Raw genomic sequence first — 12,535 nt, 5'->3', positions numbered from 1 at the left:
CAGAGTGAAGGTACTCCATGCAGGAATTCAGCTGGGAGCCTTTCTGGGAACTTCCTACACAGGCTGAGGCACCCCTGGGCTGGAAGGGCCTGCTGTGGCCAGGCACACCTGCTGGGTCCCATTCCTCTGGACACGGAGGGCCTCACCTGTCTGCTCCAGCCTGGCTGTCTCCCTCTTTCTCCTACTCCATTCACCTTCCTGTTGTGTTCAGCTGAGGCAGGTGGGGATCTTCCCAAGGGAACTTAGCGAAGCAAAACTGAGGGGGAGCAGAGGAAAGACCAAGCCCAGAACCGAAGCTCACAGCCACGTGGCTTTCTCACCCCAGCAAGCAGGAGGCCCTAGGGCTCTGTGAGACACATAGCCTGCATCTCGGCAAGTCTCCTTGCTTTGGGAGGGTGTCTGGACCAGCCAGTGAGGGCGGAATCTGGAGTGGCTGGGGTCTGGCCGAGATGGCGGTGCAGGCAGGGAGTCGGCATCCAGGATGCCCCCACGATCTAACAGATGGTGGCCAGCCATTCCAGCCTGCAGGGGTCCAACCTGTCAGTCACCAGCCCAGGGCTGGGGATCAGGAGACATTGTGGGGAACAGGTGAGAGCCGGATAGTCTCTGAGTCCTGAGCAGGAATCTAAGGTCCAAGGACGGGCTCAGGAGCCAGGCTGGCCTGGTGCTGAGTATCCAGACTCTGGGGTCACACAGCGCAGTAGGAGCCACACAGCCTGACCATGGCAGGCGGGGCTGGATATTAGGACCCAGGCAGCATTTGCTTCTCTCTTCTCCAAAGACCCAAGGAGACAGGCCCCTAATGGGAACAGGAAGGTCATGGCCCCTCTCCTCTGGCCTTCCTCCCTAACTGAACAGCCCCTGCAGTGGCCTGGCTTCAGCTGCCAATTAGGTGTCCCTGGGGCCAGTTCTTGCTGAGTCCTGCCCTGCTCCACCAGAGTGGTGGCTTTGCTGAGCACTGGAGAAGGGCCACAGCAGGTTGGTTCTCCTGCCCAGTCTCAGCCCCTGTGACTCAGCACCCTCCCCTACCCGCTGCCCACAACCCAGGAGCTGGGAGTCCTATAGAAGAGGTTCCTGGGGCCATCTGCTCTCCCACAGACTCAGGTGAGGAGACAGGAAGTCAGCGATTATGTTCACCGCTACAGGTCTGTCTCCTCACTTAGAATCACATAGAAGGCTCTAAGGAAGAAGGGGAAGGAGGGAGGGAAGACCAGAAGGCTGGTCTGTCACCCCTTAGCGATCCTTTGGTGGTCCTGGGAGCCTCGGTGCCTATGTCTGTGACTGGCTCCCTCTGGGTTGTGCACCCATGGAAGGCAGAATTTGAACCTCACAGTTGCCTATGGTAGAACTAACTGTCTATCAAATTGTGATGTGATTAAAGGGCTCCTGATGATAGTACAGCTCTGCAGTGAGTAAAATAGAGCATCTGTTCCCATCACCTAGAATCCCCCTGTTGGGACGCTATCGTAAATGGTGAGGTCGGTCCACCTAGGAGATGTTAATGTCTCTGTTTTCTCATGGCCTCTAGGTCAGGACCTGGATTCTCACCGTGGGCTACACAACCGCCTTTGGGGCAATGTTTGCAAAGACATGGAGGGTCCACGCCATCTTCAAAAATGTGAAAATGAAGAAGAAGGTAATCACTCCCGTTTCAGGATGTTTGCAATGTTCACTTAGCATTTATTTAGCAAGTATTATTAGGCACCTACAGTGTGCTTACCACTGGGCTATTTGCTGGGGATTCAAGCTGCACACAAGGCCCATCCCCGCCACCTTCCGCTTCCTAGGGAGATCAAGCAGCTAACAACACATTTTCAACATGGTGATAAGCGCTGGCTGGGAATGTCTAGGGGCAACAGGCGTACAAGCACTCAGGGAGGGCTTCATGTAGGAGGTGGCCCTGATGCTGAGACCCGGAGGGTGAGCGGGGTTAGCTAGGCAGAGGCCTGGAGAGGGAACTGCATGCATGGAGGCCTGGGGAGGGGATGGTTGTGTTCCCAGAGCTGGCAAAGGCTCATCGTAGCCAGGACACGTTTGCAGTGACGGGGTGCCAAGAGGAGCCATAGTAAGGAACCTGAACTTTCACTTGTGGGCAATGAGGAGCCCTTACTAGACGGGAGTGAACCAGGATACAGACCAAATGTAATGCTTCCATTTTCACAGAGGCCCTTAGAGGATAGGAGCCCGGCCTTCGTGGGGGTGGAGCGCATTTGCCACCCGTGTGGTTAGGTGTAACCAGCGTGCTGACTCGGCTTGACTCTTAGGATATAGTCCTAGAGAAACTCTCTCCACCACTGTTGTTTTAACTATTCCAGTTGCACGGTTCTTCCCTCGCTTCTAAAGAAAAATTCAGGCGAGTCTCATGACTTTGAAGACCTTCTGGTCAGCAACTAATATGTGGAGTCCATCAAGATATTCAGAACTTCAAACTGCCTTCAAAGGTGCAGCCTCTCCCGGCTCAGGCCTGCAGCGGGCCAGCCGCCAGACCTGGGAGAGGGGCTGTGCTGGGCTGCTTCTCTCCTTCGCCCGCCTGAGCTGCTTCCCTGTCATCCCCTTCCCAAGGTTTCTGAACCCTCTGGAGCTGGAGCTTAGAGTGGCGGAAGGAGCTGCCGTGGGGCTTGCTAGGCCTGTTTGAACAGACCCTATATAAAGACTCTCCTAGGGGGCTTTTTTGGGCTTTTCAAAGCCCCCAGGACCAGGACGTTCCCTCCTGTAGCGCCCTTGACATGGGTGCCGTACTCCCCCAGGAGGCCACATCTGGTGCACAGGAGGCCCGCGTGCATCCTTCGCCCACACGGACTCGAGGAGCTCACGTTGATCCCACGGCAGCAGCCCCCCGTCGCTCCGCCCCCAGAGCAGCTGGCCAGCAGGTCACCTCAGGTGTCCTGGGCTCCCCCATGCTGCAGGGAGCCCCGTCGGTCAGGCAATCTGAGGGCTTTCCTGAAAGCCTCCCTCTTCATTTGAGGTCAGGGAGGAAGCACACCCCATCCTCTTACTTTGGGGAGAGGTCTCATAACATCATGACACGTCTTTCCAAAAATCCTCTTCTTGACTTGACCCCACCCCACCACACACACACACACAAACACACACACACACACACACACACACACACACACGCTCTTTAAACCCCTGACGCGGGTATAACCTGTTCACAGACGTCCCCTCTGCAGGGCATGCGTCGTGCTCTCCTCCCCTCTGTTGTGCAGTGCTGTCATTCTGATTCTTCACCCCAAGCTTGCCTTTGTCATCTGGTTTGGGTTAAGAGTCCTGGCACCTGTGGCAGACAGCCAGCGTACTGGGGGCTGTGGGGCCACCAGGCGAAGCAGAAAAGCGGCTCCTGTTCTCTTCTGTTCCCACTGCTGACCCACTGTGGGTCTTTGAGCAGACGTCATCATCTTTCATGGCCTCTGTTTCCTTATCTATAAACTGGGGCCATATTGAAATGGTGCTATCTCCTGGGCTGTGGTTCTGCCTTGTACCCGGTGGCACCACTCACTCATCGGCCCCTCCACCTGCCAGGGCTGCTTTAGGAGCTGCTGTCCGCATGAGGGAGGACTCTCCTCTCTATTCTGCCCTGTCCTCTACCTGGACCACCTTAGGGAAACTGCAGGCTGCATTCAGAGGGAGGAAAGAACGTCTCTGCCACCGCTGTCTGTGCTCACCCCTCCCTCATGGGCCTCAGCCCATTTGTGACAACTCCCTTCCTTCTGTCCTGACTGCACATTTCATTCAAATGGGAGCTTTTGAAAACTCCAAGAAGTAATCCAGCCCAAGCCAGTTGAAACCACCTCTCTGGGGCTGGAGCTGAGCATCAGGAGGCTTTAAGGTTTTCCCAGGTGATACTAATACACAGCCAGGGTGGAAGACCTCGGTCTAGATCGGGGCTACTCAGAGCGTGGGCTGGGCCAGCAGCACCGTAGGCATCACCAGGCGCTTGTTAGAAATGCAGATTCTTGGGTTGCCTGGTTGGCTCAGTCCGTTGAGTGTCCGACTCCTGATCTCAGTTCAGGTCTTAATCCTAGGGTCATTAGTTGGGGCCCCACGTTCAGCTCCATACCCAGCATGGGGCACCTGGGTGGCTCAGTCGATTAAGCATTTCCCTTTGGCTCAGGTCATGATCCCAGGGTCCTGAGATCAAACCCTGCATCAGGCTCCCTGCTCAGTAGGGAGCCTGCTTCTCCCTCTCCCTCTGCCTGCCGCTCCTCCTGCTTGTGCTCTCTCTCTCTCTCTTTTTGTCAAATAAATAAATAAAATATTGAAAGAAAAAAGAAAAGAAAAAAGAAATACAGATTCTCAAGGCCCACCCTAGCCCTAAGAATCAGTTTCCTAGGGTGGAGCCCAGGATCATGCCTTCTCTCACCAGCCCTGCCAGATGGGAGCCAAAGTTTGGTCTCTGGTGAAGCTCGGCATTTTGCTGAAGCTGAGCCCACACAAAGGTCTGAGGTGATGTCTCCATGTTATTGTCTGCAGTAGTACCAAGTCATATGTGAACTTGCTTTTTTTTTTTAATTAAAAAAAATTTTTAATTTTTTGGGGGACCAAATGGGTCCAAATGACTTCTGGGGCCCCGCCTGCACCATGGCTATGGTTAGAATTGCTCTGCCATTTATGATAACGCCATCCTGGCTTCGAAGAATCACAATGTTGATTCTTTTGTGTCAGTATGTGATTCATCCATATTGTCATCTGTAATAAAGAACCGGCCCTTATTTTCCATTACTCATGTGATCACTGAGCAAGAACACTCAAATTGTCTGGCAACAATTGACAAAACATGTCAGGGAAGACTTGGGGAGTTCAGTTGCCTGAGAGCTCTGCGGGGGGGCGCCGCGCTGTGATGTGGCCTCACCTGCTGTGGGGCCGGAGCAAAGCGACTGGCTCCAACCCTGGTCAGCTAGGCCAGTGGAACTCAGGCGGGTGGTGGGCCAGGCGCTGGGGGAAGGGGCTTGTCTGAGAACCTGCCAAAGGCTTTGAGTACAAGATTTGGTCACCAGTTTTGTCTGGTACAAAAATTACTAAGGCCAGATGAACACACCATTGCAGGGGGAGAAACTTTTTACTCTAGTTTTGCTTTCTAGTTATTCCAGAACAGGTTTGCAGTGCTGCCACCAAGCATCCCTTATCGACAAATAGGAGGAAGTTAAAGGTGTAGAAGAGAAATTTATACCTTATATGGATCAAAAGCTCAAGTCTAGGAACCAAATTGTCTTAAAAGGGTTTTGGCAATTACAGGTCAAAACTGGGATTGAATTCTCCATGATTCCAACCCTTCATATAGCCAAGGTTGGTTTTTATTGTTGTTTTCTTGTTTTATTGGTTTTTTTTTAAAGTTGAGACCGTTTTTTTACTGACATGTTTACTAGGTATACATAAGTTTGTAAATGCAATATACACTTGTTTTCATAGTCTTTCTATCCTTCCCTTCCTTCCCTGGCTCATGCCTCCTCCTCTCAGCACCCACAATGGCATGCCCTCCCAAACACACATACACAAACTTCACCCCATATGGCAACATTTTTAAAGACATTAAAGGAAAAGAAGCCTATTAAAGGACATATTGACACGTGGTGACTTAATGCTTGCAAATCTGGTGTTTTTATGGCATGTTACTGATTTTTTGTTTCTAAAGCTCAGTCATAAAATCTTGAATTGGAAGACTTACTACAGTCTTTATTCTGCCTCTTAATAGGACCAAACTGAGACATTGAGATGAGAGCAATAACTCAGAGATGAGATCTTTTGTTCTGGAAGCAGATGTTTTTTTGGAGGACAAAGCAGGTTCACTCCAGGGGCACCCGGTTGGCTTAGTCAGTAGAGCAGGTCACTCTTGATCTCTGGGTAGTGAGTTCAAGCCCCATGTTGGTTGTAGAAATTACTTTAAAAAAATTTTTTTTTAATTAAAAAAAAAAGCAAGTTCACATATGACTTGGTACTATTGCAGACAATAACATGGAGACATCACCTCAGACCTTTGTGTGGGCTCAGCTTCAGCAAAATGCCGAGAGAGAGCTTTCAGCAGCTTCACCAGAGAGCCCCTGTTGTCTGAGTGATGTGAATTTCACAACTCCAGGGGGCACCATTCACTTTGTATGCCCCTGGAATGGCATCCCTGAAACTAGGCCATGAGTTGGTCCTAGCAGAAGGCTAGTCTCAATCAGTCAAAATATCTAAAGTCTCTTGAAGAAATACTCTTTTCTGTTAACCAGAAATCAGACAACTTTTTCTGTAAAAAGCCAGATAGCTAAATATGGACTTTGCAGGCCCTAGAGTTGCTGTTGCAACCACTAAACTCTACTGTTGGAGAATGAAAGCAGCCAAAGACAAACACATAAATGAATGGGTATGGCTGTATTCCAATAAAACTTCATTTACAAAAGTAAGCGGTGGGCCAGATCCGTAATCTGCTGATCCCTGCTCTAGACAACAATGGAAAGTGACATTTAATAATAATAGCTGACAGCTGTTGAACAGTTATGATAAGCCAGACTTTGGTCATCTAAGACAGGTTATGTCGTTATTCCCCCCATTGTGTAGATGAGGAAACTGGCTCAGAGGGGTTAAGAAACTTACCCAAGGCCACACAGCACATTAGTAATATTCACACTCAGATCTGATTCCAGAACCTGTGCTTAATCATTATTACTGTATGCCTTTACCCCCACTGAGAATGGGGCACTAGTAACCTCCTGGCTTCAGAGAGAGTTCAGAGTGATGGCATCGGTGTGCACTGACATAATCCGTGTTGAGCACGTTCAAGGTCACTGCCTCCTGGAAGGTAGACTCTGAAGAGTCATAGACCTTTTGTCTCAGGGGATCTGGAGGTGCTGGCCCTTGCTGGTGGGGGAGGTCTGGGGAGGGAGAGAGGACTCAGAGGCTGAAGCCAGTCACTCCACCTGCCTGATATCTATGGCACCGGCATCTTCCTGACCACCACGATAGTCACTGCCCTGAATCGAGGCTCCTCCCTGCTCACCGGGACACCTGTGCCAGCTCCTAACTGGCCTCCTATTGCGGGCTCCCCGCCTCGACTCTACCCTTCCATGCTGCAGAAGCGCCCCATCACGCCTCTGCTTAATGATGCTTCAACTCCAGCAACCCCATGTATGGGCCCAGTGTCTCCCCAGCTAACCCCCTCTCCAGCCATCCCACCCACCCCACTCACACAGAGCCTCTCACAGAAACACTGGAAGTTTCAGACAAAAGAAACAGCACCTACAAAGGTTTGGAGGGCAAAAATCACAACTCAGCCAGAGACTCGGGAATGGTTAAACATTAACAAGTCCACATGTGTGTTTGGGGAGTAGTCATGCCAAACTTGGGAAAGGCCTTGAATGCCAAGCAAAGGAGTTTGGCTGGATTTATCACCTAGGTGGTGGGGAGTCACAGAAGAATCCTGAATCAGGGGTGGCCTGATGTGGTCACTCCCCTGACCCAGCCCCTCAGCTCTTCATGCTGCTTCCTCTGTCTGACGTCTCAGTAGCCTCCAGCAACTCCCCCATGAAGCCACCTTATCTCCTCCCCGCACCCTCTTGGATTCATCCGGTGCAAGTCTGTCTCTCCTCCCAACCTTATGGGCCCCTGGAGGGCAGCACCAGTCCTCTGCATCTCCAATGCCCAGCACAGGGCCTGCACGGAGTGAGTGCTCAGGGCATGTTTGCTTAGGCCATCACCCGTCGACCAGGGCTTATGGAGCACTTTTTCTCTGCCAGGCCTCAAACAGACACTAAGAATACAGTGATGAGCAAAACCAAATCGCACGGAGTTCACAGTCTAGAAGGGAGGAGAGACACAAACCAAATGATCGCACAAATAAATGTGAAGTTACAACTGTCATTGGGGCTCCAAAGGCAATGCATGTGGCTATCCAGTGAATGTCCCCCGTCCTTGTAGCAAGGACAGGGAGAAGAAGGCGTGTGCCCTGAAGGGTTTGGGGGCTGTCCAGTGAGGAGGGTAGGAACATGCAGCAGCAGGTGTCCCGTGGCAAGTAGAACCTGAACCCTGGGCAGGTGGCAGGGACCTTGAACTTACAGTGCCACTTTCTCCTGTCCTCTTCCTGAGGCTCATGCATTCATTCCCCAAACATTCCCCAGGAAGGTCTGAGAGCCAGCCTCTGTATAAGGCGCAAGGGCACAGTGGGGAGACTAGTTGGCCCTGCCTCTGCTCTGACCGGAACACGGCTGCAGCACGAGCCCTGTGCAGGGCCCACCTGGGATCCCTGAGGAGCAGCTCAAGCTCAGTGTTGAAGTCAGAGTAGGAGGGTGCCCTCAAGAAGGTGAGAGAAGGACCTTCCAGGGTCAGGCACAACATGGGCACGTGCCTGGGGGCTCAAACAGCCTTGGGTGAGCATTAAGTAGGGAGGCCCCTTCCAGCCTGTCCTCCGCATCCTAAGCTCCTCGGGCATGTCTTCCTTTTGCGCCACTTTCTCAAGGCTAGCAGGGAGTTGCCTAGTTCCCCAGAGAGTAAGGGTTAAGCAGGACTTCTGCAAAGCATCAGTGGTTCACTGGATGCTGCCAGAAAATCTCCAAGAGGGGGTTTTGCCAGTGCCCAGCCCCCCCATAAAGCAGTTTTGGTGGATTTGATCTCTTTGGCAGGAACTCAGAAATACTTTCCTGTTCTTTTACAATTCAGCAACACAGAGGCCCCTCTTGAGTTTCTATTTCTCCTTTTAAAATGGCTTTAATCATTAAAAACCAGACCTGGTGATATTTCTTAAGCTTCTGCCTCAGTTTTGTTTGTTTTTCTATAGTCTCTTCCAGAAGGACTTCATCACATTAGCTCTTGGGGGAGGGGGCACTTAAACGTGGAATGAATGAAATACAGGTTATCTTCAGAGCTGGCAGCATCTGTCCCCGGGCCAGTCCCCATCAAACAGACAGAAAGTGGGGTGGGAGTTTCACCACGTAATTAAGACATCCCAGGCTGCAAAGAGGGACAGAAATTGTATTTCTTTTTTTTGTAAATATACCTTCACCTCAAGTGGATCCATCAAACTTGTAAGTGCCTACTGCTTGCCAGGCCCTGCTAGGTGCTGAGGAGGCACAGAAAAATAAAATCGGCTTCCCTTCTGTCAGGGGCTCCCCAGTTTCCTGATAAGTACAGAATAAAACAATATAGCATCTGGTCGGTGCTAAGTGTGTGAGGGTGTGGACTTTGGAGAAAGACAGAGCTTGCTTCAAATCTGGACTTCACCTCTTACTAGCTGTATTACGTTGAACAAGTTACTTAGCTCCTCACAAACCTCAGTTTCTTCATCCATAAAATGGGAACAATTAGAGGCACCTGGGTGGCTCAGTCGGTTGAGCATCTGACTCTTGGTTTTGGCTTAGGGCATGATCTCGGGGTCATGAGTTCAAGCCCCATGTCGGGCTCCACACTCAGTGTGCAGTCTAGTTGAGATCCTCTCTCTCCTCTTGGCCCCCCCCAACTCGAAAATCACTCTCTCTGTCTAAAATAATTAAATCTTTTTTTTAAAATGGGAATAATAATAGTATCTGCCTTTATTAGAGATAATATATGTAACCAGTTAATCAGTCTAGAGGCAGGCACAGAGTAAGTGTTCACTAAATATCCTTGTTGGTACTACTATGACTTCTCCGGATAGTACGTGAACAAAGTGCTGTAGGAGTAATGAATTCTGCTGTGGGAGTTAGAGTGGACTTCATGGAGGAAGTGACAGTGGATCTAGGTCTTTAAAGATCAGTAGGAGTTTGCCAGACAGAAAGAACAGGATGTTTCAGACAACAGAACTGGCACCTACAAAGGCCTGGGGGTGGGAGTTTTCGGGGAGGGGAGGTAGTAAACGTCACAGCAGGTCCAGAAACTCCGAGTCCTCAAACCTAAATAAGTGCATGTGTGTGTCTAGGGAGCGGTTGAGCCAAGCTCATGAGAGGCCTTGAATGCCAAGCAAAGGAGTTTGGCTGGATTTATCCTGTGGGTGATGGAGAGTCTCGAGAGATTCTCACACCCCTGAGCCAGCCCCTCAGCTGCTGTCGGGGAACCTCTCTCATGTCTGCTGACTTGTGGCCCTGCCCTCTCTGCAGATCATCAAGGACCAGAAGCTGCTGGTGATTGTCGGGGGCATGCTGCTGATCGACTTGTGCATTCTGATTTGCTGGCAGGCTGTGGACCCTCTGAGGAGGACGGTGGAAAGGTACAGCATGGAGGTAAGCGCCCACGGCGGCAGGAGGGAAGCCCTCGGGCATGCCGCTCCCAGACGCTCCAGGACCGGCGGGCAGTACGTAGCCCTGACCGCCCCAAGTGCACTGCTTAGGAAGAAATCAAGGTCGTTCCAGGGGAATCTTCACAGCTGCACGTGGGCCCACATTCCCCATCAGAAACTCCTCATTTAGTTCTGTTTTCTTCCATTTGAGACATATTCCAGAAAGGCCAAATAGAAAGTCTTCACTCCTGGGAAAAACACGGTGAAAGAATTGTCTAGTGATATTAATGTATGCAGAAATAAGAAATGTTGGGCCATTTAAATGAGTATATTCTGTGCACATTGTTGAAACCCCCATTTATAGGATCGATCCGTCTGGAAATTACATTGCGTTTCAACCTCCTTAAAAGCAAGTTCTCTAAGGGTTGTACTCGGGAGTAAACATTCTGATTGCTCCTTCTCGTTACTATGTGAGTTTCGAAGTGAGAAGTTCTGTTAAAAGGAAGAACCTTAAATAGAAGTACATAAAAGTATATATTTTAACAGTCTTGCGTTCAGCCTTGCCCTCTACTCACACTGGTCTTCCCCGGATGCTCCAGATTAGGGAAGTTCAAGACCCTTTGGAAGCTGTGGTTTTGTGGCCTTGCTCTTAGAACAGTTAAACTTGCCTTCGTGGGAGAGGGCCGGGCTTGAGCGGCGTGTGCCGTGCATCCTGATTTCCATACGGTGTAGCAGATTCTACCGAGAGAACCGCAGTCTGCATTATTCGAGACATCTTTTTGTGGAATGTAGTGTGGATTCTTAAACTAACGTGGAAATGGTCATTTTATGCACTGAGAACAGAGGTTTTTACCCTTCTGGACAAGATGGCTTTCTGACAAATAAGAAGCCCAGCTTCATTTGCAGGGGAACAAATAGAGGGTTTTCTCAGCGCAGTGAGAAGCCAGGAAGCCAGAGCCGTGGCACAGAACGCCGTTTTCTGCCAGCGCAGATGTAGGACACAGCGTTAGAGCCGGTGCCTCCGTCTCACAGCCTTCGGCCTCACTTTGGGAGGAAGCAGGACTCCAGACAGGCATGGCCAGGACTGCCGAGGAGGAAGGCCTAGATGCCAGCTGTACCCATGTGCCGAGGGGGCAGGAGGTCACTGGGGCAAACAAGCTGTTTCCAGAGGGGAGGTGATGCCTGGTTACCACTCATGGTGCACCTTTGGCAAAGGAGCAGTCCTGCCCCCCACTGCACCCTGGGGAGCTCCTCATTCACTGCCAGGAGTTGGAAATCCAGACAGGATGCCAACAGGAGGAAGAACTGTCATGGCTACCTGGGCCTCTGGGCTAGGGGAGAGCCAAGGGGGTGCTAATCACCAGCCGTAATGCTGATAATGGCAACAGCCATGATGGCGATAGCCAGCTCTGTGCGTTAACTCACTGAATCCTCACAGTAACTGTGGTACAGGGGCCGCCCTTAGCCCCGTTTTAATGATGAGGAAACAGAAATCTGAAGAGATTAGTTACCCAAGGCTACCTAGCAGGTTAGTGGCAGCACCACTAACTACCCTCTTATGCACCACCCTACCCTACCTGCCTTTCAGCACATGGACAGCACTTTGCGGTTTTTAGGGGCTCTCTCAGAGCTTGGCCACGGGCACAGATTTGGGAAGTGGGCAGGGCAGGAAAGCATTTTCCCTTTGTGCAGGTGAGGGCTCGGATTAGAGCGCCGGCCAGACTGAGAGCCCAGGATATCAGGGAGGGGGAAAGCAAGTCAGGCAGAGCCCGCCTGAACACCTGGAGCTGTGCAGGTGGACCGAGTGGACCGAGTCTAGACCAGTCTGCTGGCTTGCAGCCTAGCAGGGGGTGGCTGGGGAGGCGGGGCACTGCTGCCTCTGCTTGAGGTTAAGGTGAAGGCCAAGTACGCACCAGGGGTTCCCCACGCTCTGGCTGTGGCACAGAGAGGCCGCAGGGCTGGTGTCAGCCTCAGTCAGCAGACTCTGGAAGTGGACCTGGGAACCCGGTCCCCCTGGACCCTTTAAAGGAGATCAACCTTGTGCAGTCAGGTTAGCATAAGTGACAGTTTGCTATCGCCGACCTTACCTTTCTTCCTTTCTTTCTAAAATAAGTACAGAGGCTCTCAGTGGCTCTGTGTAGAGAACCCTAGACCATGTGCAACCTTCCAGGGCAACGAGTCTCAAATGGAGGAGCCGCGGGGGTCCACGGAAATGCCTCACTGTGTAGATGAGGAAACCGAGTCTGGGGAGGGGACCTGCCCAGGGGCATCCAGGCTTTCCATGGTAGGGCCTGGAGGAGAGCCAGCTCCATGGCTCTTGGCCCAGATACTCCATCTTGGTTTCCCTCCAGGTATCTGCTGAGATTTCTCTCT

The 12,535-nt window shown here is 51.4% G+C and overlaps 1 protein-coding gene across 1 annotated transcript in view; it reads left to right on the top strand.

Moving 5' to 3' along the window:
• The window catches only part of GABBR2 (gamma-aminobutyric acid type B receptor subunit 2), a 333,176-nt gene that overhangs the window by 270,526 nt on the left and 50,115 nt on the right, over nucleotides 1-12,535 (top strand). The window contains exons 12-13 of the mRNA XM_040631654.1: nucleotides 1,529-1,636; nucleotides 10,044-10,166. Coding sequence (XP_040487588.1) covers nucleotides 1,529-1,636; nucleotides 10,044-10,166 — 231 coding nt within the window. The remainder of the gene's footprint in view (nucleotides 1-1,528; nucleotides 1,637-10,043; nucleotides 10,167-12,535) is intronic.

This window comes from Ursus maritimus, unplaced genomic scaffold (genome assembly GCF_017311325.1).
Source record: "Ursus maritimus isolate PB19 unplaced genomic scaffold, ASM1731132v1 scaffold_17, whole genome shotgun sequence".
Lineage (NCBI taxonomy): Eukaryota > Metazoa > Chordata > Mammalia > Carnivora > Ursidae > Ursus > Ursus maritimus.
This window is presented reverse-complemented; position numbering and strand designations above follow the sequence as displayed.